At 34.3% G+C, this 26,546-nt stretch overlaps 3 protein-coding genes across 6 annotated transcripts; 1 reads left to right on the top strand and 2 right to left on the bottom strand.

The window, feature by feature from the left end:
- Positions 1 to 1,832: 1,832 nt before the first annotated feature.
- Positions 1,833 to 9,562, bottom strand: LOC133875940 (dihydrolipoyllysine-residue succinyltransferase component of 2-oxoglutarate dehydrogenase complex 2, mitochondrial). Of its 3 annotated transcripts, none has more exons than XM_062314219.1 (15): positions 9,443 to 9,562; positions 8,859 to 8,920; positions 8,650 to 8,724; positions 8,228 to 8,288; positions 8,080 to 8,107; positions 7,577 to 7,644; positions 6,746 to 6,820; positions 6,589 to 6,644; positions 6,383 to 6,427; positions 5,973 to 6,245; positions 5,750 to 5,844; positions 3,405 to 3,495; positions 3,151 to 3,261; positions 2,477 to 2,671; positions 1,833 to 2,311 (listed from the first exon to the last, which is right to left on the bottom strand). In XM_062314219.1, exons 2-15 carry the CDS (start codon positions 8,904 to 8,906, stop codon positions 2,120 to 2,122), a joined length of 1,413 nt encoding a protein of 470 aa, XP_062170203.1. In that variant the 5' UTR covers positions 8,907 to 8,920; positions 9,443 to 9,562; the 3' UTR covers positions 1,833 to 2,119. The 3 variants fall into 3 exon arrangements, with proteins under 3 accessions (XP_062170203.1, XP_062170205.1, XP_062170204.1); XM_062314221.1 differs by having other exon boundaries at positions 9,432 to 9,537; XM_062314220.1 differs by lacking the exon at positions 9,443 to 9,562 and adding an exon at positions 9,068 to 9,213.
- Positions 9,563 to 15,689: 6,127 nt separating this feature from the next.
- LOC133876363 (uncharacterized) lies at positions 15,690 to 16,683 on the top strand. The gene is made up of 2 exons (XM_062314632.1): positions 15,690 to 16,023; positions 16,168 to 16,683. Exons 1-2 carry the CDS (start codon positions 15,782 to 15,784, stop codon positions 16,301 to 16,303), a joined length of 378 nt encoding a protein of 125 aa, XP_062170616.1. The 5' UTR covers positions 15,690 to 15,781; the 3' UTR covers positions 16,304 to 16,683.
- A 530-nt stretch (positions 16,684 to 17,213) lies between these two features.
- On the bottom strand, positions 17,214 to 25,556 carry LOC133875757 (uncharacterized). 2 transcript variants are annotated; one of them, XM_062313986.1, is made up of 14 exons: positions 25,325 to 25,556; positions 25,101 to 25,177; positions 24,274 to 24,474; positions 23,825 to 23,922; positions 23,223 to 23,413; positions 22,884 to 23,062; positions 22,104 to 22,448; positions 21,953 to 22,017; positions 21,127 to 21,175; positions 20,871 to 21,012; positions 19,466 to 19,550; positions 19,302 to 19,371; positions 18,717 to 18,857; positions 17,214 to 17,730 (listed from the first exon to the last, which is right to left on the bottom strand). In XM_062313986.1, exons 1-14 carry the CDS (start codon positions 25,419 to 25,421, stop codon positions 17,404 to 17,406), a joined length of 2,067 nt encoding a protein of 688 aa, XP_062169970.1. In that variant the 5' UTR covers positions 25,422 to 25,556; the 3' UTR covers positions 17,214 to 17,403. The 2 variants fall into 2 exon arrangements, with proteins under 2 accessions (XP_062169970.1, XP_062169971.1); XM_062313987.1 differs by having other exon boundaries at positions 25,101 to 25,154; positions 25,325 to 25,471.
- Positions 25,557 to 26,546: the final 990 nt, after the last annotated feature.

Raw genomic sequence — 26,546 nt, 5'->3', positions numbered from 1 at the left:
ATCAAAATTACTATTTGATCAATCACACGCTCAATTGTGATTTTAAAAGCCACCTCATTTTTTTATGGACACTTGATGAATACTTATATGACATTTAGAACTACTCATGTAAGTCTCATGCTTTTTATAATTTCCTTCCAAGGTTTTAATTTTTGCAATGTCTCCATTTTGTAACTCAAAATAACAAAAATACTCTCTATAAGATAGAAAATAATTTACCTTTTTTTTTTTTCTTTTTTTATGGAAGTTATTTTTGTCATGATTATCACATAAGGGAGATGTTGCAATCTCAATAGTAGATTGGAAGGACATTGCAAAAATTAAATTGAGATCGAGGGACATTACAAAAGGGATGGTAGTTAGAAAGAGGTAAATGTAGTTAACCCAATAATTTTTTATTCTCTATTTTCCATTGACCGATACTTTCTTCTTTGTCAGCGTTGTTTGGTAGGTAGGTAGGATTGACAAGTTTTGGTACGACCCGCGAACTCGACACGAATTTAATACGAAATTAACGGATTAGAGTTTAGAAGTCTGACTCGTTTAATTAAATAGATCTAGCTATGGTTGACCTATATAATCTTATATTCAATCCTCGACATGACCTAAACCCAATATATGACATTTAGGACTGTCAATTTTCAACACGACCCTCAAACTTAACACGGACCCAACACGAAATTAGCAGATTATAGTTGAGGGATCTGATTCATTTAATTATGGGTCGGATTAATATTAATCAAAACGACATAAATCTGACATACAAACAGGAATGGCCACCCCTATATCGGAAAGGTAAGGGTGATAGCTTATGAGAGGCCAGAGGGGTAATGCGCGGCATTAGGCTAAATCTTTGGTGTCCGCTCCATGGTGTACGTTTTGACGTTGGTCGTTGAATGAAAAGGTTTCTTACTGGAATCTGAAGATTTTGTTTCTTCTCTGCAATTACACTGGAATACTAATTCCATATCCCTTGTTGTTAGGCCTATGGCCCTTGTGAAACGCGTTATTATATGTGATTCGATCACAAGCTCGATCTTTACTGGAATGACGGAAAACATAACCATAAGAAGTCTGTTCATGAGACCACAACAAAGAAAACGTGCTTCGGCACTGATTTAGACCGGCTCTAGCCGTTTGGGAAAACTTTACTTGTCCGATGAGTATTTTTATGGGTTTTGCAATGTGAGTGTTTTACTTTTCAGCCCCTTTCAATCAATCTCTCCCTACCGTTAGGGTTTTTAATAAACTCATACTGCTAACAGGTGAAATGCTTCTTATATCCCTATAAAAATTTATAAAATTACAAATCTATCCTTAATAAACAAAATAAACTAAAAATGGTCACCAGTGTCTGACCCACGACATCATTTTTTTTCACCCCTTTTTCATATTTTATTTTATAAATGGGGATATTTTTGTTCATATGAAAACGCCAGGAGCTACTAACACTAACAGCAATGCCAGGGCACAAAAGAACTCCGGTTCTACCAAAACCAAGTCAATATGAAACCTTCAAAATGACCCGTGTTCTTTTACAAGTCCAGCTAAAGGTGCCCAAGCTTAAGATTTACTAGATTACTAACCCCACATCTATAATAAAAACTACATAAAATCAATACTATATTCTCACTGCTCCGAATTAGAGACAACATTGAAATCCTGCGAGCAAGCGGAGGCTATCAAAAATACACATAAATCATCAGGCAAAACTTAAAACTTAAATTTGATGATGGATCATTGATCTAAATGTCATAAAATCAAACATTCCTCTGAAGATAATTTCACCGCCAGATCATGCAAGTCGGAGAACATTGACAGGCTTCACACAGTTATTTGAAGGATGATTCTTTAAAATATAATTCCTTAAAATACAAACTTTTGACCAGAACTTAGTATCCCTGTCCAACATGAAATAGAATAGAAAATGCTTCTCTCATTTCAAAATCAATCATATCAAGCCGCATATTTAGAACCCGCTAAAGGGTTAAACTAACTAATGAAACCCTATAAAACTAGAATTGCAAGACATTTATTTTTGGTTCAATACACTCAAAAGTATATCCAATTCCAGGTATACCAGAAAAACCACAATCACATACCAGCTGCAGTATAGTCCTCATATGTCAAGGAGAAGCCTACGAGGGTCCTCTACAACATCTTTGATGCGTCGCAAGAAAAAAACTGCCTCTCTTCCATCAATCAACCTATGATCATAGGTTAGAGCTATGTACATCATTGGCCTTGGGACTATGTTGCCTCCAACAACCATGGGACGGGTCACTATCGAGTGCATACCCAATATCGCTGACTGCAAGGAAAGGTTCATTAGCGTCAAATTCTCTTTCTGAGCACATTAAAAAGTAGATGTCAAGAAGGAAAGGAAATATATGAAGACAAAACATGCGCTCATTAAATTAATGAACCCGCATTAATATAATGAGTAACCAAATTTCAAGTAATTGTGCACAGAAACCTGAGGCGGATTAATGATGGGGGTACTCAAAAGGCTTCCATAAACACCACCATTAGATATTGTAAATGAACCTCCAGCCATCTCATCAATGGATATAGATCCATCATTTGCCTTCTTTGCTAGCGTGTTGATCTCTTTCTCAATCTCAGCAAAATTCATTTTTTCAGCATTGCGGATAACTGGCACAACAAGGCCCTGGAGTGGAAATATATTTAAGAAACTTAATAGCAATTAATATATATAAAAGATTTATGATGTGTATTCCTACTTAGCAAGAAACTCCCGGCAGTACTTTCAACCTATATATATATATATATATGTCGTATTTTCAAAATAATAAGTATCCATGCCAGAGAACATGTTGCAAGAAAAGTTTATTTTTCCAATTTCTGAGGTATCAGCCCTGTGTCCTAAAATAGTAGGTCCAACAGATACGACAACTAGACAATCCACACCCAACATGCATACAGGAGTTCTATAACATTGCTTCCAACTTCACCTATTCTTACAAAGTACAACTATATAGAAAAAGATCCCGAAAAGGCACTAATCATCTCTTCTTCTTCTTTTTCTTATAAGGAAGTGAACTTATAAAGGACAAAAGAAAAACATATGATCAATGTCACTACATTATATATTAAATGGCCTAGATAAACATGGGAATGATGACAAACCTTTGGTGTACCAACGGCTATACTAATATCTATATAATCTCGATAGATGATATCATCCCCATCAATGACCGCATTTATAATAGGCTGATTTTGGAGTCCACTGACAGCAGCCTGAAATATGGATGAAAGAAAAACAAAACATTGTATTTTTTGGTAAGTAAATGATATTTACGCGCACACATACAAGCACATGCTATTCACAGGTTAATCTAAGTTCCACAATAGCAATTAAACATGTATTCCAGATTGCATACTTTCACAAATCCCGACATAAGTCCCAACTTGACTCCATGCTTTTCGACAAAAGCATCCTTGTAATCAGAACGGAGCTTCATCAAATTTGTCCTACAATAAACAGCAATCAGTTAGCTGAACGAGTAGAGCAGAAGCGGACAAAGTTTGCGACAATAAATGTAATCTGTTCATATATTTATTATGGAAAATCAAATTTAGCCCTAGGTTTTCAATTTCGACAATTCAACTCTTTAGGTTTTACTTCAGTCTCAAATATGTCTCTTTGGCAACCTACTGTCGAATTAATTAACGGTGTGCCACATCAAACCGCTCAATTGAAGACATGTGACTCACATATTATATGTCATGCATCAATTGTATATTCCACGTGGCAAATCTACCCTAAATTACAAATTTACCCTAAATTAAAAAATTAAAACAAAATTAAACAAAAAAAATAAATAAAACAAGGTTTTTTTTAAAAATAATTGAAACTATAAGGGGAGGATCTCGATGCCGTGGGAAAAGACGATGATAAATGAGGCAGGCTTGCACACACCCCAGCTGCGAAGAGTGCAATCACCGAAGGCAAGGGAGAAGACATTGGCGTGGAGGGAGGTTCCAGAAAGCAAAGTACACAGTAGGCATGCTTGTTGAAGGAGCAGACAAAGGACAGGTGGTTGAGGGGTCAAAGCTTGACAGAGTTGTACCAGAGGTGGAGGACGAAGACACGGCAGACGGGGTTGTAGTCGGCATGGTGGACCTCATGGGACTGCTCGTGGAGGGGCAGGGGGAGTTTGAGTTTATAGAGCTAAGGAGACCTTTTTCTTTTTTTTTTAATTTTATGATTTATTTTGCTTTTTTAATTTAAAATAAATTTGTAATATATTGTGTATTTGCCACGTGTAATGCACAGTTGACACATGACGTGTCAAATGCAAGCCACCTGTCATCAACTTAGTGGTCTAACATGGCACAATGTTGATTTATTGAATGGTAAGTTAACGGAGAGACCTATTAAAACCTAAGGACCTAATTGTCAAAATTGAAAACTTAGGGACTAAATTGAAATCGCGTGAAAACCTATGTACTAATTTTTTTTTTCCTTTCTATTATTTAGTTCTATTCATTTTCTTTTATTAGTTTGGTCATAAGTAATTTGGTTGAATACATATGAATGAGAACTAAATTCTCTGACCAAATAGATCTGTAAAAGTGAAAACCAACCAAAAATCCATTCAAGTTTGGTTAGTAACTTGAATAATCTACAGACAACATATCTAAACTGTTATACATAACAAAGTACTATATTGTCGAATTTTTTTTTTTGCGTACAGATATTTGTAGACATAGTTAACTTATATAAATACCTCAAATAAAGTTAATTCCAATTGGCAGTGTGGTACATAGAACTAATTTTTTTAAACCAGTTTTGGACCTCTCAAACCAAGAATCAACTAGCCAAGTGTCAATCCACATCAGCTCAATGTCTAAATGGGCTTGCTCGGTTCAATTTTAATCATATTGAATCAAGCCAGGTGTCCAAACATACTCAAAATACCACATAATATTTTAACTTCCAAGTTGATGGCTACACTCTTAAGAACAACCACACAAAGTGAAGAGAGTGAGATGTTGCAATAGTATTATTTTACAGAGAAAGGATATGATACTGAATGCAAAATTTAAATATAAAAACGTAATCAGGTTTGATAAAAATTATCAAAAAATCTTATCAAAAAAAAATTATCAAAAAATCTGTCACTTTATCTTGTAGATGAACTATGTTATGATAAGAATTTCAACAAAGGCACAGGAAGTGGAGGAACAAGACGTGTACATAAATAAATGTGCATGTGCCTGTCAGTATGTGTGCATGGGTGAGTGAAAGATTTGAAGAGAACATTCTTCTAGGGGGATGATACCCATTGATGCTCGATTCAAAGGATTGCTGCAACATTCAAGCCAACCTAATCATATTTGTTAAGAATAAAAACAATTCCGTGCAAATGGGAATTGTTTGTGTGCATGCACAAACATGTATGTGACTACAAGATGGAAAACCAATCAACAGATTAATCAATGTGCAACAAACAACAATAATGTACGATAGTTTTGAAAAAAGAGATCAACATAAGAAACCGAATTCCAAAATGTTGGAATTAAGGCTTCACTGAATTAAGCCTACTTTGTCCCTTGTTTGTATACAAGCAAATAGATTGGAAAAGATCCAATCAAAATCAGTTCAATTCCAGATTGAGCATAGTGGGACAAACTCACTGAATAGCCCTACTCCCAGCAAATCCTAAAATCAGGGGACACTGACATATTCTTTCAGTACACATTATAATTGGATTGTACTTACATATCAACCTCATTGAATGTTGTTAACAATGCAAATGTGTTTTGAGAATCTTTCAATCGTGTAGCAACCCGTTTCCGAAGTCTTGTCATAGGAACCTGCAATTATGTGAGTTCTACACAATTTCAGGAAGACCACAAGAATTAATTTATTAAAATACTAAGTATTAAACACAATTAGAAAACACTACAAGAACAATATTGTGGTATATTCAAACAAGACTTACTCGTCTTTCCCTTTCTTTAGGGGGAAGCTGAGGTTCTGTAGCTGAGCGTTTGGGAGGTTGTGGAGAAGGTGCTTTAGGCTTCTCAGTAATAGGAGCAGTTTCCACTTTAGGCTTTTGCTTCTCCACAATCTTCTCAGCAGGAGGAGATGGCAGGGAAGCTGCTTTCTCTGATGCCTTCTCAGATGGAGCAACATGAGCTACGCCTTCAGCGGACTTTGAAATCACAGCAATTTTGGTACCTGGTTCCACAGTATCTCCTTCCTTGGCTACAAACTGCCAACATTAAAAATTAAATGCAGCAGCCAACACTAACATCCCAAATCCTATCTGCTTCTGAGAGAGCAAGAAATAAGAGCCAAGAACTTGTAAAAATAGCTAACATGAAAAATCCAAGTTAACTAATATCTAACCTTTTGGATCACACCTGCTTCAGGACTAGCAACATCAATTGTCACCTGATGGAAAATTAACAATGCAAGCATTAACATCATATCCTTCTTCTGCTCAGCAGGGGAAAAAACCCCATGGTAACTGTAGAAAGATTCAAACACAGTTCTTTTTTTTTTTTTTTGATAAGAAGATTCAAATACAGTTAAATATTGCATCATAGAAGCACCTTATCTGTTTCGATTTGAGCAATTGGCTCATCAACTTCTACCCTGTCACCAGGATCTGCCCTCAAAATAGCAGTAGAACATAAAATAATCACTAAAAATCATAAAGACTTAATACACAGATGACAGAATTGAGAAGCAAATATTTGGAATACATACTCTTCAAAAAATTTGCCAGAGTGCCATCAGTAATGGATTCACCCATGAAAGGGACAACAGCATCAACCAAATCACCTTAATCACATAAAATAACCAGAAGTTATCAGATATGACACCTACAAAAGCTTGCATAGCAAGTTTATTTGTCCAAGTCTAACCCTTTTTAAGGGGCACACAGCAAATACTGGAATTCTAGATGCCGTACAAGGCATGTGCCACATGTTTTGAGTTTTGGCACTACCTTTCTGCAGACTCGTGGCCAATTACATTGCCATCCATGTTTAGGTGGGCCATGACCAAGCCGCTTTACAATAGTCGTTTCATCACAATTTTTGTTCTAGTACTGCTATGCTTTTATGTTTTTTTTTTGATAAGTAATAAGTTGGTCTTATTAAAAGCGTAAGGCGCCCCTCAATACACCGGCAGTATGTCTTCCTCTTTCGATTTAGACTTCCCAACAATACCTGATGCATACAAGTTTCTTAACAGAGACTGAACATGGCCTATGTGCAAAGCCGGTATCTAACTTATACACATCAGATAGAAGGAAAAAATTGAGAGGACAAGACATCACCTAGCACAGTACTTTAACTTACCAATTTCTCACTGAGAAGTGATTTAATTTAACAATATTTACAGGTGTTATAATGCTAGCTCTCCAAATAAAGAAGCTGTCTAACTAATAATGCTGCCACAGGGATAAACTTATTCCAAAAGGAACCAAACTATGTGACAATATGCCATGAAATCCTCCATAATAAAAGATGTAATGACAACTATAAATATGAACCAAGGAAGAAAACCGCTAGGAGAGATATGTCAATATCACACCATTGTCTGAAGAAAACGGCCTGCTCTGCATTTGCATTGTTGCTTCTTGCTGAATACCGGCAACTTCCCTGTACACCAGGAAAGTCGAAAGAAAATGCTTAAATGCAGAAGAACACCAAAGAATAACAGTTCAACCAAAAAAATAAATAAACAACACTTCTTTAATGCATCATTTATTACTACCAAAGACTAACGAATACAACACTTCCAGAGCATAATGCATCATTTATTACTTTTGACACAATTCGTTATTCCATATTATGTGTGCATGTATAAATTTGTATATTTGTATACACTCACATGGCATAATTGCACTAAACTTAAACCTAGGTTAGGCATGGAAAAGTGACATTCAACTAAATCTTACTGGAAGCAAACTTGTTTTTATATTGTGACTGCCCCAAGTCCACCACATTGCCACTCACTTTACTAATCCTCAGAGCACAACTTAAAATTGTATTCCATTAAATGAATTAGTGAAATGACGGAATGGAGTCACTAACCTCATTGGCCTTAAACTAACCGAGCCACCTGCAATAACAAGAAATTATGAAAGGCACCAATGCCAAGGAAAATGAAGACAACTAAATATATATATAAGCTAATGCCACGTGGCTAAGACAAATAATCGTAAAGGGCACTTAAAATTACCAGGTAAAATGCAGTGACAAAAATCCCGTACATGTCCAACTCCTCTCGTTTGAAGTAAAATCTGCTCAAACGAATGAAAATACAACTTCTAAGAATCTCTCCAAACAATGAATTGAAAAATTTTGGATACTAATTTGCCAAAAGAAAGTAAAAATAGAATAGGACAAAAATATAATAAATCAACCATGATTAACAAGATATGATATATTAAATCATTCTGAAATCAAACATCGTTCACACCAAAATAACCCATTTCAAGCATATTTCACCATAAATTTCAATTTTACCACATAAGCATAACCCACATACTTATCGAAAAAAAAAAATTCTATGTCTATGAATTGAACCACAGCCACAGACACCGCAAACCGTTAGAACTGAGAGACAAATTAAGAGAAATAGCGGATGTAAAAGAAAAGTACCTTTTTGTCTGCAAGGGAGGAAACTCTAGAAGTAGACCCCACAGGCCGACTCGCCTGCAATGACTGCCCCAAAAACTAAAACAAAAGCGCATTGGGTTTCAGAAATGAATCAAATATAAGGAACCAATCTTCAATTCCTCACTGTAAAAATACAAGCCACGCCAGCAAGTTTTTAATTAACAAATGAGAGAAAGATTTAGAGTTGTTACCGAAGCAGAGCTGCGGGAACCAACTCTTCGCCTTACAACACCCAACATTACTGTGTTGATCTCTGTTTTCACAGTAAACAATTTTAACTACATTAATGAATAACACAAATACAATCTCAATACAACTAAGTGCATATATATATATATAAACAAGTTTAACTACATTAAATAATAACACAAGCACAATCTCAACACAAATGAATACATACATATCGAGATATATATGTATAGGTGGTGTATTGTATGTGCTGTTTGGTTGCCGAGAAAATATAGGAAAAGAAAACAAACCAAAAGGTTTGAATCTGAAAACATTCAGCATGAGAAAACAAAAGCCTTTTCAACCATGACTGTGCCTATGAACAACCGTCCGGTTTAGCTGAGGTATGACTTTTTATGCCATTTAGTAGAACATAACAAACCCAAACCTTTAAAAAATAAAATAAAATAAAATAAAAAAGGATTTTTTTTAATTTAACGTTTCCTCAATTTCTGAGTAACCAAACAGAGAAATAAGAGAATGAAACGCATAGCAGTGCAGTATAAAACGAATGCCAGAGAGATTGTGTGCATTACAGAAGCTTGACCTGATTGAAGAATACAGAGATTTCTTCGAACACTGTGGATCAAAAGATAGGGTTTCCACACACACAAACACAGAGAGAGAGAGAGAGAGAGAGAGAGAGGGAGTCAGCCGCCAAGATGTTCAAGCAAGTTATAAATGGCAAATTGAACTTTCCATAATTATATATATAATAATAAAAATAAAAAATTATATTTAATTTAATTATTCAGATTTAAAGTCAAAAAAAATATTATCATCAACATTCAAATTTCTGATTAAAAAAATATCATTTTTTTACATCTCATGTCTTTTTAATAGTTGATTTTTAAAAATAAAAAAAAAATGTACAAAAATGTAAAAAGACCATTTTTTGCTACACATAATATTTAAAATTATTTACTTTTATATTACATCAAAATAAATAAATAAATCTTCGAAATGTTTTTCCAAACCAAATTATTTTTCTTTTCTTTTTTTTTTTAATTTTTTGTGTGTTAACAATGTGGTTGATGACACGTCAATCAATAAAAAAAAATAACTCTAATGTCTGTCAATTGTCAAAAGTTATAAAATAATTGAAAGTCTAACATTTTTATAAAAAAAAATACGACTTATTACCATAAGAGGGCTAGATCATCACAGGAGCATTGAAGATTGGCAATGTGGCATTTTGATAGGGCAATCACCAAAATCTCCGAAGTAAACGACTGTCTTTCGCGTAGTTGGTCTTCCGGAAAGGGAAAGAGCCGGGAAATTAGGACAAGTGAAGTAAAATTACAGCATTATATTGATTGTAATATTTATGTAAGAGGAATTATATTTTTACATTTATTTTTTAAATTAGTTATTAAATTTGTAAGATTTACATGTAGGTCTTATGGATCAAATAATTAATTTTAAAAAGAGATGTATAAAAAACGTACGTATATGATGTAATTGGTCTAAATTTTGTACTACAAAGAATGTATGTAATAATGGTAAGGCTTAGTGGACATGTATTGGTAGATGACTAATTTAGGGTTCATTTGGGTTTGTGATTTCAAAAAATGCGATTTAAAATAACGATTTTAAAATGTGCTATTTGAAAAAAAATATATATATATTTAAAAACGCAGTTAAGCGTTTTGCAAAATCGCAGTTTAGCCTTTAAAATCGCGAATTTACCTTTAAAATTCTGCGTTTTCAAAAAGCATCATCTTATCTGCGATTTGAAAAAGCAGATTTTCTGCGTTTTCAAATCGCAATTTTTAAAAACGCAGTTTCCAAACGATTTATGTTTTACGATTTGGTTTAAAATCGCACTTATTGTTTACGAAATCGCAATCCCAAGCGCACCCTTACTTACTACACTATAATTTTATCTTCATTTATTGGATTTATATGATAGTGTCTATCGGTTTTTACTTTTTTTTTGTATTATTATTATTATTTTAAACAAGGGTTGATACCATCAACTCAATGGGATGAGGGTGAGACGTGATATAATATGTAACATTACTTAATAAAATATTATTTAATAAATTGTTACATAACTAGAATGATGTGGCAGTAAAAATTAATTATTTAAATTGTATGACAATTAAGTATCAATCTACTAATTAAATAGCATTACTGATCATATTATTATGATAACTCTTGAACAGGGATTGTCAACCTAGCTTTAACCATCTCTTCCTACTATTTTTTACCCATAAAAGGTGTAACTTTTTTTTTTCTCCTAACGAAATGCAAGTAATATGTGACGTAGTATTTCCATGTCAACAAAGTGCTCTCTTTGTATAAAACACCGACATATATACGTATAGACTTTTTTTTGGGCCCATTAATGTGACTCGATTAGGTTCTGGCCAGCGATCCACCGGGAGAAACTTGGGCTTGGGCAAGCTTGATTAGAGCTCTCACGAATCACGTATTTAATTATGAGTCACCATGATCTTCTGTCCATTCAAACATATTGTTTCAAAAGCTTTATAACCATGCATTTGTCACTAAAATTTTGTATCACTAAAGGAAATGTTTGGTATCCGAAATTGAGCTATGAATTAACAGAAATTATTTTCAATTTGATGGTAAAAACTTCTTTAATTTTTGAAAAATGACTACGGTTTTAAACTCTTCATTCTTACATGCACGTTTGTGGAAATCCGCCACCGCCAGGCATTAGAGTTTGTAGTAGCCTGAATCTACAGTCGAAGATCCCCGAATTTTGGTATCCAATTACCGGAATCCAACCACCACCGCCGGAATCCGACAACCTAGATTCCAGTAAACACAGACCGGAATCTGGCAATTTGCGCAGGACTCTGGCCAGTTTGGTTGGAATCTTGCCATTTGTGTCGGATTTTGGCGAAACTGGCTGGAATTTGTCCATTGCCGCCTAATTCCTACCTCCATCATCGGAATCCTGTCGGCTAGTGACAGAATCTCGTCACTGGTGGTTTTTCACCATTGGTGATTTTTTCGTACGAGCCAAACGCCGAAAAATATTTTCAGGAAATCGTTAAAAAATATTTTACGACAAAAAACATTTTACGTCGAAAAACACAAAGCATAATTCCTCAAGCTTAATGCAGTATTTGGTACTTGTGTACAAATTATAGAACCAATTACTTATTCGGTTGTTTGTCAAAGAAAGAATTATGACATCTAAGGAAATTTGTATTTGTTTTGTTAAACTTGTGTACATACTTTGTGAGTTTTGTCAACTTACAGGAGGAATTAGATATATAAGTTGTATGAGATAAAACAATTTATTAAAAATATATATATATATATATATATATTATTTTATAAATATAAAGTTTTCTTTTAAATTAGGTTGGACCGAGAAAATTTCTCCAATCCAGTCTATATATTCAACTTAGAGCATGTGATTCATATATACATTTTTAATAGAGCATATGATTATCACATGTGAATTTTTAAAAATATTTAATAACATGTGCCAATTTTATAAACTTAATTAAATAAAATTCATCCAGCTCAATTTGAAGGAAAAGCTTCTCAGTTGATTAATTCAGCCTTGCAAGAGAAAAATCTTGCTCTCTGCCGCTATTTATTCTCCTCTATAGACTATTAGAACCTATTTAGTTCATTTATTTTCTTTCGAAACTCTAATCTATTAAGTACCCCGTGTACTTATAATTAATAGTACTCCTTAATTATGTACAGGGATAATTACACCGTTAGTCCTTAAGGTTGGCCATAATTATTTTTTACTCTCTATAGTTCAAAAAATTCATGAAAGATCTTCGTGATAAACAATAATTACAAATCAATCCCAGAATACATTTTCTATCCAAAAGTTAATAGATTTCGTTAGTCAGTCACGTCACACTCAATAGGAAGTCGATATGTATCCATTACAATAAAAAATATAAATATAAATAAATAAAATAAAAATATTTGTTTTTTTTTAAAAAAAAAAATACAAAAATACAAAGGGGTGGCTGCCCACCGGCAGCCAACCCCAGTGGTTGGGGGTGGCCGAAAAGGATTTTAGGGGTGGCTCGGCCAGCACCTAAGGGTGGCGCGCGGCCACCCCGGCCACCTAGGGGTGGCCACACACCGTTCCCAAAGGTGATCGGGGGTGGCGCGCGGCCACGTGGTTGCAGTCAGTGGGCAGCCACCCCTTTGTTTTATTTATTTATTTTTTTTAAAAAAAAAAAAAAAACAAATATTTATATTTTATTTTTATTAGTTTTTATATTTTATATTTATTTATTGTAATGAACACGTGTCAGCTTCCTATTGAATGTGACGTTACTGACTAACGGAATCTATTAACCTATTGGATAGAAAATTAGTCCATGGAGTAATTTGTAAAATTATTGTTTACCGCGATGACCTCCCATAAACTTTTTAAACCATATGGAGTGAAAAATAATTATAGTGAATCACAGGAACCAACGGTGCAATTATCCCTTATAAATATTTAGACCATTTCAATTGTATGTACGTGTTTCACGTATGTGCCATTATCTGCAATGAGGTGCTTGAGTTTAGGTTGCCGGAGAAGCATATAAGACAGATCAGGATACGCTTGCTTTGGTACGAGGTTGGAAAATATATGTTACAATTAACCATATATACTTGCCTTGTTATAGGTTTAATTAGACGGCTGACGCATTACCACACGTTGACATAAAATATCAGTACGTTATAGCCGACTAAATTTGTGAAAATATAATTATGCCAAAAAAAAAATTAAAAAAAAAATCGCTAACACGAAAGGTGTTCTGGACAAATCGGATTCAGCAAAACACGTACAACACGTTAATTTTGAAAAGTCCAAGCAGTGTGAATAGGAATCAATAATATATTATTGATGTCATTAATAATAATTATTTGATTAAATAGACTTGTACATTTCTACGCACTACGCGTTAGTATGTATTTCCATGCATCTGATCATCTGCATGCGTTGAAAATGCTTATCACATTTATTGGATTAAAAAACTCAATTATAAGGAAAACCTACGACAGTGGTGAAACTTAGTACAAATGTGAAATATCGATCATTTGACTCTATCGGCCTTGACCATTAAACATACGGAGCGGTGAATTCTGACTAATATCACTGCCAACCGAAAGTCAATATACTTAGCCCATCATCAAAATGGAAAACGGCTCTTACACAACAGTTGTTGTGCAAGGTTTTAGAGATATGGGGTGGGTCTCATGTGGGACCCATCACATATCTCTAGAGTTATGCACAACAGCTACACAACTGTTGTGCTTTAATCACTCCTCCATCAAAATTGACAAAGAAAATTCAGCCTTGTCTTATTTTATACGTGGTACATTGTACTGCAAGTCTATGACGTAGCTCATTTGCTTCGTAAGATAGATATTTAAAATGGAATGTCTATTTCATTGTTTGGTAAGAATTTATTTTTTAAAATAGTTATTTCCTTAAGAAAATGAACATTTATTCCTCTAAAAAAACTAACATATGTTTCATATGTAGTTGGTGGTTGGCCAGCCATGGAAGGAGCCAGGAGGGTGCGACCACCCCCAGAGCATTTTGAGGTGGCCTGGCCACCTACCAATTTTCAATTTTTATTTTTAATTTTTATATAATTTGAGTGTTTTTATTTTTTATTTTTTATTTTTTTTTTAAAAAAGAAATAATGTGAGGTTCTTTTTAGTAATTTTGATTTGATTCAAATTAAAATTAGCAAATTATATTTGTACACACTTTTTTGTACACACACTCACATTTGGTGTAAGTGTGTATGCAATATGTGTACAAAAAAGTATGTACAAATAACACATCTCTATATGTGTTGTTATCAAACTAATGAGTATGAATAGCTATTCAATTACACTATCTTCTATTCACAGTAATAACTATTCTATTTTCCATTGGAATACTCATTCCGTAAACCAAACGAGGCTTATATCTTTATTTATTTTGTCTATTTATAGCCAACAATGTTAAATTATCATTTAATCTAAAAGTTTAAGCGAATAGGAAGAGATGAAGTGGAATATTTAATTGAAATGAGATGTGAATAACAGAGATAGTGTGTGAACTCAAGATCTTTGTTCTGATATCATGTTAAATCATCACTTATCCTAAAAGCTTAAGCTTATAGGAAGAGATTGATTTAATCATTTAATTTATATTCTAACATACAAAATCATACGCGGGTTCATGAACTAAATATTTAGTACAATTTACTCACTGTTATTAGTCCAAAAACTCCATTTTCAACCGCAACTACAAAACAAGCATTTTCAATCATGATTATTGTCAAAAACAGGCTTCACAACAAAATTAAAGATGAGTTTTTAATTGATTCTTTCATTGTGTACATCAAAAGAGAATAATTTGTGAAATTTAGTACAAATTCAATCATAGATAATTTTCAAGATCTAAAATAACTCAGGGTAACATTTTGATAGGCGATTAAGGTGAAAATTGAAATATATATATATATAAAAATAAAAAACACAATTATCTTTCATCTTTTCTTTTCTTTTCTTTTTTTTTTTTTTTTTTTTTTTTGACATTATCTTTTCTTTTGTTTAGTCATGGGATCTGACCTCAATATTTTTATTTTTCCCTCCTTGCTTATTTTCAGATTACAGGTTTGATTCCAAATTGGGCCAATTGGGCCTTTTCGAGGTCCTTAACAGAAGGCAACTTTGCCTAGAATTGATTGGGTCCCAAGGCCAGACCCAAAAAAAAAAAAAAAAAAAAACCCAACGTGAAGATATCAATCCCGTTCAAACCAAGAATATCCCACAAGAACATTATCCAACTCAATTGGGTGGAGAACGTACATTTGAAGTGGGAAGTTGTAGAAAAGAGACAATCTTCTCTACTACTTTGCCACTTGAATTGAGTCTTACAATGGGGTGCATCCAATTCCACACTCCATTAACTCCCCTGCACTTGCATCTCAAACACAAACAGCCTCTAAGGACAACTCAACTGCTCTGGCTCTCTAGCAATGAACCTACTGAGCTTTTTCACAGACCAAACAACCTATCACCACTGGCTCCGACGCCCAAGGCCCTCCCCAGTCTCCTTGATCTCAGCGCTTCATCCGCAGCCAAGTCCGGCGGCGACCTATCCGTCCTCCTCCCGACCAGGTTGGATCTTTTTCCTCCCGATTCTCTAAACTCATAAACTGGCCGGATACTTGATCCGGCAACATAAACCAGCAGTCAGTAGAAACTGCATTTCAAAGGCAATTGTTCACTCTTTCTTTTCTTTTCTTTTTTGTCATTTATCAGTGCAGTACTTTTCCTTCTGTACTTCATAGCAAATTTCCTCGTCCCGAATTTCATCTTCAAAAGTTTGCAGTCTGACGAGGCAAGTGAAGACCAGAAGCAAAATGATGATGATGATGATGATGATGATTCCATTTAAGATGTAATAATTCTGGTTTTAGGATGAGAAAACTGGCGCAAAATAAGCAGTCAAGCAAGCTCGGAAGCAAAAAAAACAGGGCTTCAAGAGCACCAAACCATGAGAGCATGTGGCTAAAGAAGCCCATCATTCTCCCATGTGATATGGTCATTATGACTGATTTTAGTAACAAAACTTTTGCTCATGATTTACCATTTTCTTCTCACAATTTCGACCAATATCTCTAGACAGTGATGATTTTAAAAACCTGTCATGTATGTCATCTAATCTAAGGAATAGCAATTTGTGTTCGCATCTCAGATTCAGATTATGTTGAGCAGACAAATGATGTACTATTTCAACATTTTTTCTTATAGAAAGTCAGTATTTATTTGTTTATTGGTTTCTCATTCTTCTCACTCATATCCCTCTTTGGCTCTTCCCCATTTGGTTTCCAGTTTTTGTTGCTTTCGTGAATTGGATTTTTGAATTGCAAGTAAGGAAGAGAATACAGAATATGTTGGAAAATGTATAGAAAAAAACACTAACTAAAGTAGAGAGTTGTACTTTTTTAAAAGTTTTTTTAGCTATTACTACTGGAGATGCTCTTACCCAACCTATTTAATAAAACGGGTCAAACTTTTCAGCCCTAATATACTAATTTCATGTTGAATTCGCATTGATTTTATAAGTCATGTAAAAAATTGAAAACCCTAAATGTCGTGTATCAAGTTCAGGTCGCATCTAAACATGAATATAAGACTATATAAATTAATCATAACCCGACTAATTTAATTAAATATGTTAGACCCTTCAACATTAACCCATTAATTTCATATTAGTTTCGTGTCGAGTTTACGAGATGAGTCAAAAATTGCCAACCATAATCCAATTTCATAAACTCAAGGAAACAACTTGAAAACGGTTCAAGGACTCCGAAAAGCAATTCCATTCTCTCATTCCTATGGTCACCAAACAATGAATTCTTTGATGTATTACTAATGGCATCTAAAATAGCAGGTTTTTCAAAATAATTTACAATTACCTGCAATACCAAGCATGTTGCTTCACCCTGACTAGGGGGAAAAACAAAGGAAACAAAAAAAAAAAAAAAAGTATGTCTAAACAACTGTCCAATCATTTTCTTCTGGATAATGAGGTTTTTCAGCGGGGGGAGTAGTTTCTCGCTTCGGAGGCTTCTTAGAAAATAAAGATGACTTGCTGTCAAAGAAACTTGAGAACGGTTGGCGATTTGGATTCTCTTCTGCGTCCTTCTGGTCGTTTGAAGCTGGTTTTCTTGAGTGTTTATCCTTGCCACCAAAGTTGAATCCAAGCCTCTTAAATCGGCGTTTTAGGTCACCCACAGTGGCAGTTGTTTCTTCCGGCTGCTTCATCATTGTTATGACCTCGTCTGGATTGAGTAACATTGTCTCCACTGTTTCATATACCTAGAATAGATTTCAGCAGATCAACTTCCTTATCATTTCTCTCTAAGAAAGGTAAAAATAAAGTAACCTAGACAGTATGAATGTGATGTAGCTGCCATCAGAGCGAGGGTTTGCCTGGCTAGATGTCTAATTACAGAGGCGAATGAAGATTTACCATGGCCTTCACTCAAGTCAATAACTTCGCACAGAATATTATCCCGATAAAATTTAACAAATAAAAATAGGCACATAACAAATCTCAAAGGCAAACGCAGCACACATTTTGGCAATGGCTAATCCATTAAAATGGAATAAAAGTATATTCATACTCTGTGACTTAAAAAATAACAGTTCAAACTAAATTTGGCCAAGTCAATAACAGAAGAAGTGTCTATTGTTTTGAAGAATGTGGAAAACAAAAAGGTGGAAAAAAAAATTGGGTGTATGTGTATATCTATATGGAAATTGTGGAGAGGAAATAAGATAAATACTTCGTATTTAACATAGCATTTGCAATGAGCCTTTTTTTTATATCATAAATATTATATCTAATTCCATGACTTTTTCCCTAAGTTCTATTTTCTATTAAACATATTTTGAAAATACTCTTACGTGGAGTCGTGGACTATGTGTGTTTGGCATTACCCTATGCTCACCTCAATTACTTGACCTTGAGCACGTCACTAAAAATATTATGTTTATATCATTTTATTACAATTACGCATCATTTATAAGTTTTCATCTAACGTGTAACAGGAGTAACAATTACTGAAAATTGCGTAAAATCCATTTTTGCATTTCTGGACTCCCGTTTAAAGAGTGGGTTGTCACCTCAAATACTACGGAAGTAAACACAATTAATTTGCACTTCCACAGCACATCCAAGACCCCCATATTTAATCACTATGCTGTCGAACTGAGACTTCTAATGGCTCTTAAAAGGTTCTGGTCCAATTGCATAATTTCATAAATATCAGTCTCTTGCAGTCTTCAAAAAAAAAACCTACCTGGCAAAGATCATCAAGTTTCTCACTCCTGGTGCTGCTTTGACAAGTGACAACAACGTAGTCTTTGCACTCATAGAACAGCTTTGACAAACTGTTGTTAGTGGACAGCGTAGCCTCAGCAATTACAAATCCTAAACCAAGCTGAATATTTTAGAACAAAAGATATTATTAGCAGTGTAAGAGTGACATTTGATTATCGAATTTGCCAAAAGTGCATAAATTAAGTTCCTACCAGTAATCATAACGTATGGGGAAAAGAATCAATAGCATGAACTTCTACCAGAAAAAATATCTATTTTCAAATTAACAAAGGTACAACAATTCTATCAAACAAAGGTACAACAATTCTATCTCTTTCTAAATATTGATGAGTAAACATTACTAATTTCTTGGGATAAATGATGATATGAAAACTATATACATGGATACCTGAAATTGAAACTGATAAAGGTCTAGTATGAAAAATATTGGTTTGCAGAAAATGATTATATATATATATATAACCAAAACTGATTATATTGACACAAAATGAAACATAGTAAAATTGAAAAAAAAAAATTATACGTCATCAAATAAAGAACTTACTAAAGAAACAAACAGCTGCTCAAAAAGCTCAGAGGTTGGCATATCCTCCAAAATGTTCAGTATGCCTTCCCTACAGAATCATTGTACAATGTTTTCTAGTCAAACAGCTATATGTATAAAAGTAAATTTAAAATAATAATATTAGCGATGTTCTTCCAACTTACACTGCCAAATCCTCATCAAAGAGGGGTGTTTGTTTGACAGCTGGTACTGCTTTGGCTGTCTCCCACAGCTCGTGCCACAAATTACCTATAGTAATAACAAAATTCCAATTAAGCATGAGCATGTATAACTTGTCAATGCCTTTATGCATGCATTATAAGGTACAGACTTACTACTAAAGAATGGCAACAGACTTGGTTTTGTTTTTGCTAAGTATATTCTACAGAGTACACGCTACACAATTTGGCTTCACTCTTTTTTCCCTATACATGTAATCTTATGAAATTAGAAAGCCAACATTTCTAAATCAATCATTGGCTCACAAAGTTTAGGAAATGAAAAAGTAAGTACCACTTTAGAATCATAACATCATTTACGTCACAGTCATGAGATTAGAACCTACTAAAGACTGATTACAAATTTATAAAAACTAGACCCACAGTTTGTAACCAGATTCCCTGCTTATACAACCCAAGTGCTTATAAATAGAACATTAAAACATGGGTATATTACAGAGGACTTGATTATGAAGACCCTAAGTTGTCAGGTATCATCCAAGGAATCTTTTGAGAGTTTCATTTGACATCGTGATGGAGGACATAGCTTACGATCATTGGCTCTTTATGCCACTAATCTTCCTTGTTTAGGATTATAGTAATGACCTGCTACTTTTAAAAGTGGTCTTTCCTTACTTTTTTTATTTGAATCTCAACAATAATTCCAGGAATCAAAACAGATAGTGACAGCACCTCAGGAACAATGTTACAGTAGAATGTAACACAAAGTTCCATGCTTGTAAGCACAAAAAAATAAAATGCCAATTTTACAGAGACTTTATATCTGTTGTTTTTTTCCCTTACAGCCAACAATATATGGATATCTTCAAAGAAGAAACTTGATATCCTCACTATTTTGTCATCACTATCTACGGGAAACCTTCAATTAAATTGTATACCATCTTGTCTTTCCTAACCAACTCAACCTATTTTTGCAATGACATTGGCAGTGAGACGCCTTAACTTTGGATAATTTACAAACATAGTGCTAGAACACATAGGGTTCCTAGAACACAGGGTCTAGGGTCTAGGGTCTAGGGTCCACAAGCTGATGGCCGCAAAGTACACGAACACACTATACACCTGACGTCATTATGCATTTCATATATTTCATGTGTTGCAATGACGCCCAAAATTAGTTTCAACATAATTTTTTAGGAACTCGCCCCATATATAGCAAGTGCTGTTAATATAAACTAAATGATGAGAAGGAACAATACAATACATCATTTTCTCAAGAAGCAAAGCAAATCTGCACTGCAATGTATGTATGCAGTATCCTCTTTCGATAAATGTAAAAAAAGGCTATGAAGAGTTAATATAGAAGTGGACGAAGAAGAATGGTTTCCACCTTTTTGCATTCGACTACTTAGTTGACCTCTTGTTGATGATAAGTCAATGGTATCAAAATCCTCTTTACCCTCAGTTTCCATCCAATCAGGAGGGGAGTGCCATCTCACGAAATCTTCCAAAATACAACCAGGATTTGCAGCCTGACACATGATAATTAACAAAATCCAGTTAAATTAAAAATTAGACACCATTCTAACTGCATATAAACATCTAGTGGATGCATAAGACAAACTTTCTTCATCACAAAACTTAACCTTGAAAGCCTGCATGTCAGAGAGGAGTTGAGAACACCCAGCACCAACACTGACCAAAAAGATAAGGTAATTTGTCAAACAATGCCTAGATTCATAAGAATATGTACTTTAAACATGATAAAATCATAAACCAGCATTCTTCATATAAAAAGTCATTAGGAGCAAACATCAGCAAAATAAAGGGTCCATATATGACTGCAATTTAACAAATTTACAGCATCTAGAAATTAGTTTCGTGGATAATTTTATGCATGAATTGACTTCTCTTCAGCTACATTTATGTAGCCCACTTCTTTTTATGCAATTAAAGAGATGTTTTTTCTGTTTTTTTTTTTTTAAAAAAAAAGGTTTGTGCCACAAGGAGAAATCTATCAAGCCTAGACACCAAAAAAAAAAATACTTAAGCCTTTTTTTTGTGATAAAAAACACTTAAGCCTTTTTTTTGTGATAAAAAACATTGGCCATCTTAGACCTGTGACAGGTTGAAGTTGAAAACAATAATTAAATACTGCCAGAAATTATAAAGAAAAACATGTTTGCATAGCTTAGTGAAATCAAGATTGAATCATGTTATTCAAAGCCCGCTGAACACAAAATATATAGCCCCAAGACCTTGGCTCAGGACATAAGGGGGTGACATGGAATAAATGCACGTCATGCATATGAGAAGCACCCAGACGATCCTTACAATTCACAAATAATATTCACAAAGACTATATAGCCTAGGGCTACATATAAGGACCGTTTAAACGATTTTTAAAAAAGCAACTGGTTAGAAATATAATTTAACTGCTTGGATTAGATCAGATTTCCTCAATATACTAACCTCCCTGTTCGAAGCACAAATTCCTCAGTTTCTTTGATAAGATCTTCTGTAAGCAAAGGTCCTTCCTAAATGTATGTGCATAAAGATCTCAATTACAGCCTACAGGAGTAAATTACAGGATTTATTGTTTAGCATGAATTATTATCCAGACCTGGGTCACTGGGGAGTACACGGGTTCACCAGTTTCCAACATTGTTAGGTTACTGAATGGACAGTCAGCACCTAGTCGAAGAACAAGCTCCCCAGTGCTTATTCTAGCATACAAAATAGGACTTGCAGGAATAATGTCTTTAGAACCAGCTGATTCTGCAGCATTTGAACTGGCCTCACTCACGGCATAATCTAATGATTCAGTAGCAATAGCACAACGCCTTTTCCGGGAAACACAGCAATTGATAACTTGCAACTGCTGATACAATAGACAGGAATTCAGATCCGGAATCTCATCCAGAGGGATCCCAGGCACATATTGCCCTTCAGACCAAAGTGTTCTCAGCTACATACGGAAAAGAATCAAATTATATGTTGTCAGCTGAAAATTAATGATAAAGCAGCATTCATGCAGCGTATTCCACTGTCTCAAAGTGATAGTATCTCAACAACTACAATTCTAGATGAAAACAGAATAAGAAGATTACATAACAGCAGAAAACTGTACCAACATGCACTGAACGTATTCATTAAATTGGTAAATATATGAACTAAATTATGTGCATTTGTCTTTTTCAAAAGATAATAGGTCATCAATTTAAGATGATAAATTCCATTGCGCTATAACAGATCTCACATACTTCATATGCCTTCAAGAAAAGATTGGAATTTTACAATATAAATCAAGCACCAACCAATTGTAAAGATACAAAATATTTCTTTTTTATTAGAATTTATATCAGAACTTCCAGAGAACTCAAGTTCTGTACAGCCCACTTACTTTTGCAGCAACCCTGCACCAAAACAGGACCATTTTCCGCAGGGTTCTAAAGCTTCCAATGACTTCAGCCAGCTTAACAACAAGGCTTTCAGGAGGAGCACCATGAATATCTCTTGGCAAAGATGTTATGGTGGTTGCCTCTGAACCAATGCTTATCTTCCTCCTGAGAAAATCTCCCTCTGCGAATATCTTGCAGATATTACAACGGGAGTGAAAGATCATTTTTTTTTTTTTGAAACAGGAGTGAAAGATCATCACAGGATGATGCTTAAAAAATGAAAGATAATGTCCATCCAACAGGAAGATAAGTGACCAGGTGAAATAAAAGTGTGCATATACCTGTATCAAACAGTGAATTAATCAAAGACACAACTTTCTCATTATCACCAAATGCAAGTGTAATCTTGTCCTTTTCGCGAAGCACTAATGACTTCACTGCAGAGAGACTGAGGCCAGCCCTCTCCCTGACAGGTGAAGAACCCCCAGATGATGCCAGACAGTCTTTCAATGACTTAAACTTCTTTCCAGCCCTGAACAAGAGGTGCAAAAGTAGTAGATGAGCAAGACAAGAACATCAGGAACAAAGACATGACATCTCATTGTCATATGTTGAACATTCTTAAGTGTGTAAAGGACAGATAATAGTAAACTTTTGGAGATTATACTAGTGTTACTTCTAGAATATTATGGTCACACTTGAAGATTACAGCAAAGCGTGCATTGTGGGGGGAAAAAAGGTAAGATGAGGTCAAATATGATATGCTCCAATCAAAATGGAAAAAATAAATTCAAAATGTGAAAAAAAAAAAAAAAAAAAAAAAATTTGAACATAATTTTCTTCCTTCCCAAAAAGGGAAAGCAATGACTCTGAAGATTATGCAAATTTATCAACAAACAAAATGAAGGCAAAAAATTGCCACTTGTGAACAACAAAAACTTACTCAACAGCTACAGCCAATTGCTTCATCACAGATGATGGGGGAATGTTCCCTGTGCTGGCAGTAAGAAAACCTTCTATCGCAGGTATTGTTTCTGCACTCTAAAAGAAAAAATAAAATAAATCAAATTCCACTTATTAGTATGGAAAAATATCCCATTCTCAAGAGCAGAAAGACAAGAAAATGCTAATGACCATTATTATCAATTTGCCAATCATGACCTTTCAAGCTGTTAAGTATAACAAAGACTATGATCATGCATTTCTACTTCTACCAAAGTACCATGCATGGAAGCCCACAGCAAATGTTACTAATTTCATTTTTATCATTCATGAAGGCGCACTCATTTGGAAAGCAAAAGAAGAAAAAAGGCCTCAAAGAAGCTGGTCAAACATCATGCACAATAACAGTAGACATACAAGATACGAAGAATTAAGCATATAAAAAGCCACCTTAGCCTCCAGATCATTTTTCATGTTCAGCAGGTACAGATTTTCATCATAAAACGGAACAGACATGGCTGAATTCTCGACTTTTTCAGTATCTTCAATGTCCTTCCTCCCGAATTTAATGTTTCTGAATCTATCCTGCCAATCCTGCTTCGTCCCTATCTGTGCAGCTCTCCACCTCAAATGCTTTGGTTCATTGTAAACCTGTATTATATCCCATTAAGAATCTTTAAACTAATTTTAATAATAACAATAAGAACTGGAACAATAACAATAATAACTATACATATAATGCAGCATGTTATTAATTGCTGTGAAAACGTGCAATTTTTTTCTAAAATAATAATCATATCAATAGTAGCAAATTGTGAATGACCATAAAAATTAAGAACATTCAATCATCCTATGTAAGATTGAAAATATTTTTTCATGCTCCAATTGATTGCAAAATGTTCTCTCGCGCTTTGATGCCAAAATTATATACACATGTGGACGTATATGAATGTATATCCACTCAACTAACTCTGACGCAACAATTTAGCTTAGTGGAGTCGAGTCCAGTGTCTCATTTGTTTTTACTTCTCGAATTCAAAATCAACCTAAGATGTAAACAAGACCAATTCCGCTGTGTTGATGTAAACAAGACCAATTCTGCTGTGTTGATGCAAACAAGACCAATTCTGCTTTCTCTTTCCAATTAAAAGCGAAACGAGGCTCGGTCAAATCAATCTCAAAAAAAAAAAAAACAAACAAACAAACAAATCCAATCTTCCAATCTTCTCAAAATGTTCACTCAGATTAGAAACCAGCAAAAAAAAAAAAATGTATACCTTCGATTCGGGCTCGTTGTTTGGAGATTCACCCTCCGATTGCTTTGTCAAATCCTTCAGGGATTGTTTATCAGAATCTTCTCCAATTAAGAGCAATGTATTTGAGCAACATATACCAGGTCAAAGCAATTCAAAAATAGTAAACGGAAATGAAACTTGTGAAGGAGATTGAAACAAAATGAAAACGAATTTTTTTTGAAAAAAAAAAAATCAAGCTAGTGTACCTCGATCGGGTTTTAAGTCAGAGAGGACTCGCTCCGCTTTCGCAGCCGCAGAATGGAAGGCGGTCCTCGCTTTGGAGACAAAGGAGGGTCCCTCCATTCCCTACGCTGTGCCTTTGGAGCCTATGTTTGAGATATGAGCGACGAGAATCAGGGCATGTTTGTAGAGAAAATGAGAGACAGAGTCTCCGTGAGAGAGAGGGAGAGAGAGAGGCAGTGGAAGCGTAGCGGAAAGTCGGTGAATTTTGGTATTTTATAAGTTGTTGTTGCTGTTGATGATTGGGTCCATTATCCATATTCAAAATTTTCACGAAAAGTTCTGGTGGCGACCTAGAGCCTATTACGACGAAAAGTTTCGACTTATTAAGGTCTCTCATGCAACGCTGACTGCATCAGTCGAAATCGACAGTTTAGCTGTAATTTGTAAAGCAGCTCAATATTTATTTTGCCCTCAAGATTTTTTTTTTTTTTTGGCTGACTTTATTCGAACGCACAAGGAAATATTGTTGTACCAGGTTGCTCAAAAAAAGGAAATGGTACAGCGACCTGTCACCTCTGTCCTCCGCAAAAAACAAAAAAAAAAAAAAAAAAATACGACAAAAAATATTTCATCGATTTGATGCCGTTTTGATCCAAAAAGAAATTTTAAAGAACAAAAAGAGTCGCTTTTTTGCTTTTTCTTTTTTTCTTTTTTTAAGGAAAAAAGCATTGCTTCAAATGGCTTAAAAGGATCGAGTTTATTAATAATTGTAGTGGTTCCGAGGACTGACGGACAGATTTAGGGGCAGGTATAAGCCACGGCCTCCTTAATTTTTTTTTAAAAAAAATTATAAAGTAAAAGAAAAAATTTAGTCTACTTTTTCAACATTTTTTTTTAAGTGACGTGTTAATTGGTGCATTCCATTTTTGTTGTTTTCATTTTATGTAAACCTTGAGATCTAAATTTATAAAAATAAGAAAAATAATAATCAATAATATTATAAGATAGAGAAAAATAAAGGTAAGTATTTAAAAACATTTAAAGACCTTATATTTAAGATAAATAGATTGAATGTGATATTTATTGAAGACGTAAAAAAATTATCCAAAATTGTGTTTATAAATTTGATAAAGAGTCTTAAGAAAGAAATACAATGTTTATTTTTATTTCTATTTATAGTTTGTATAAATTAAGAAAAGAAAAAGGTACAACCACTTGCTACCAATGAATATTGATTTAATATTT

The sequence above is a fragment of the Alnus glutinosa genome, chromosome 8 (genome assembly GCF_958979055.1).
Source record: "Alnus glutinosa chromosome 8, dhAlnGlut1.1, whole genome shotgun sequence".
Classification (NCBI taxonomy): domain Eukaryota; kingdom Viridiplantae; phylum Streptophyta; class Magnoliopsida; order Fagales; family Betulaceae; genus Alnus; species Alnus glutinosa.
The sequence above is the reverse complement of the archived record's forward strand: the minus strand, read 5'-3'. Positions and strand labels throughout refer to the sequence as shown.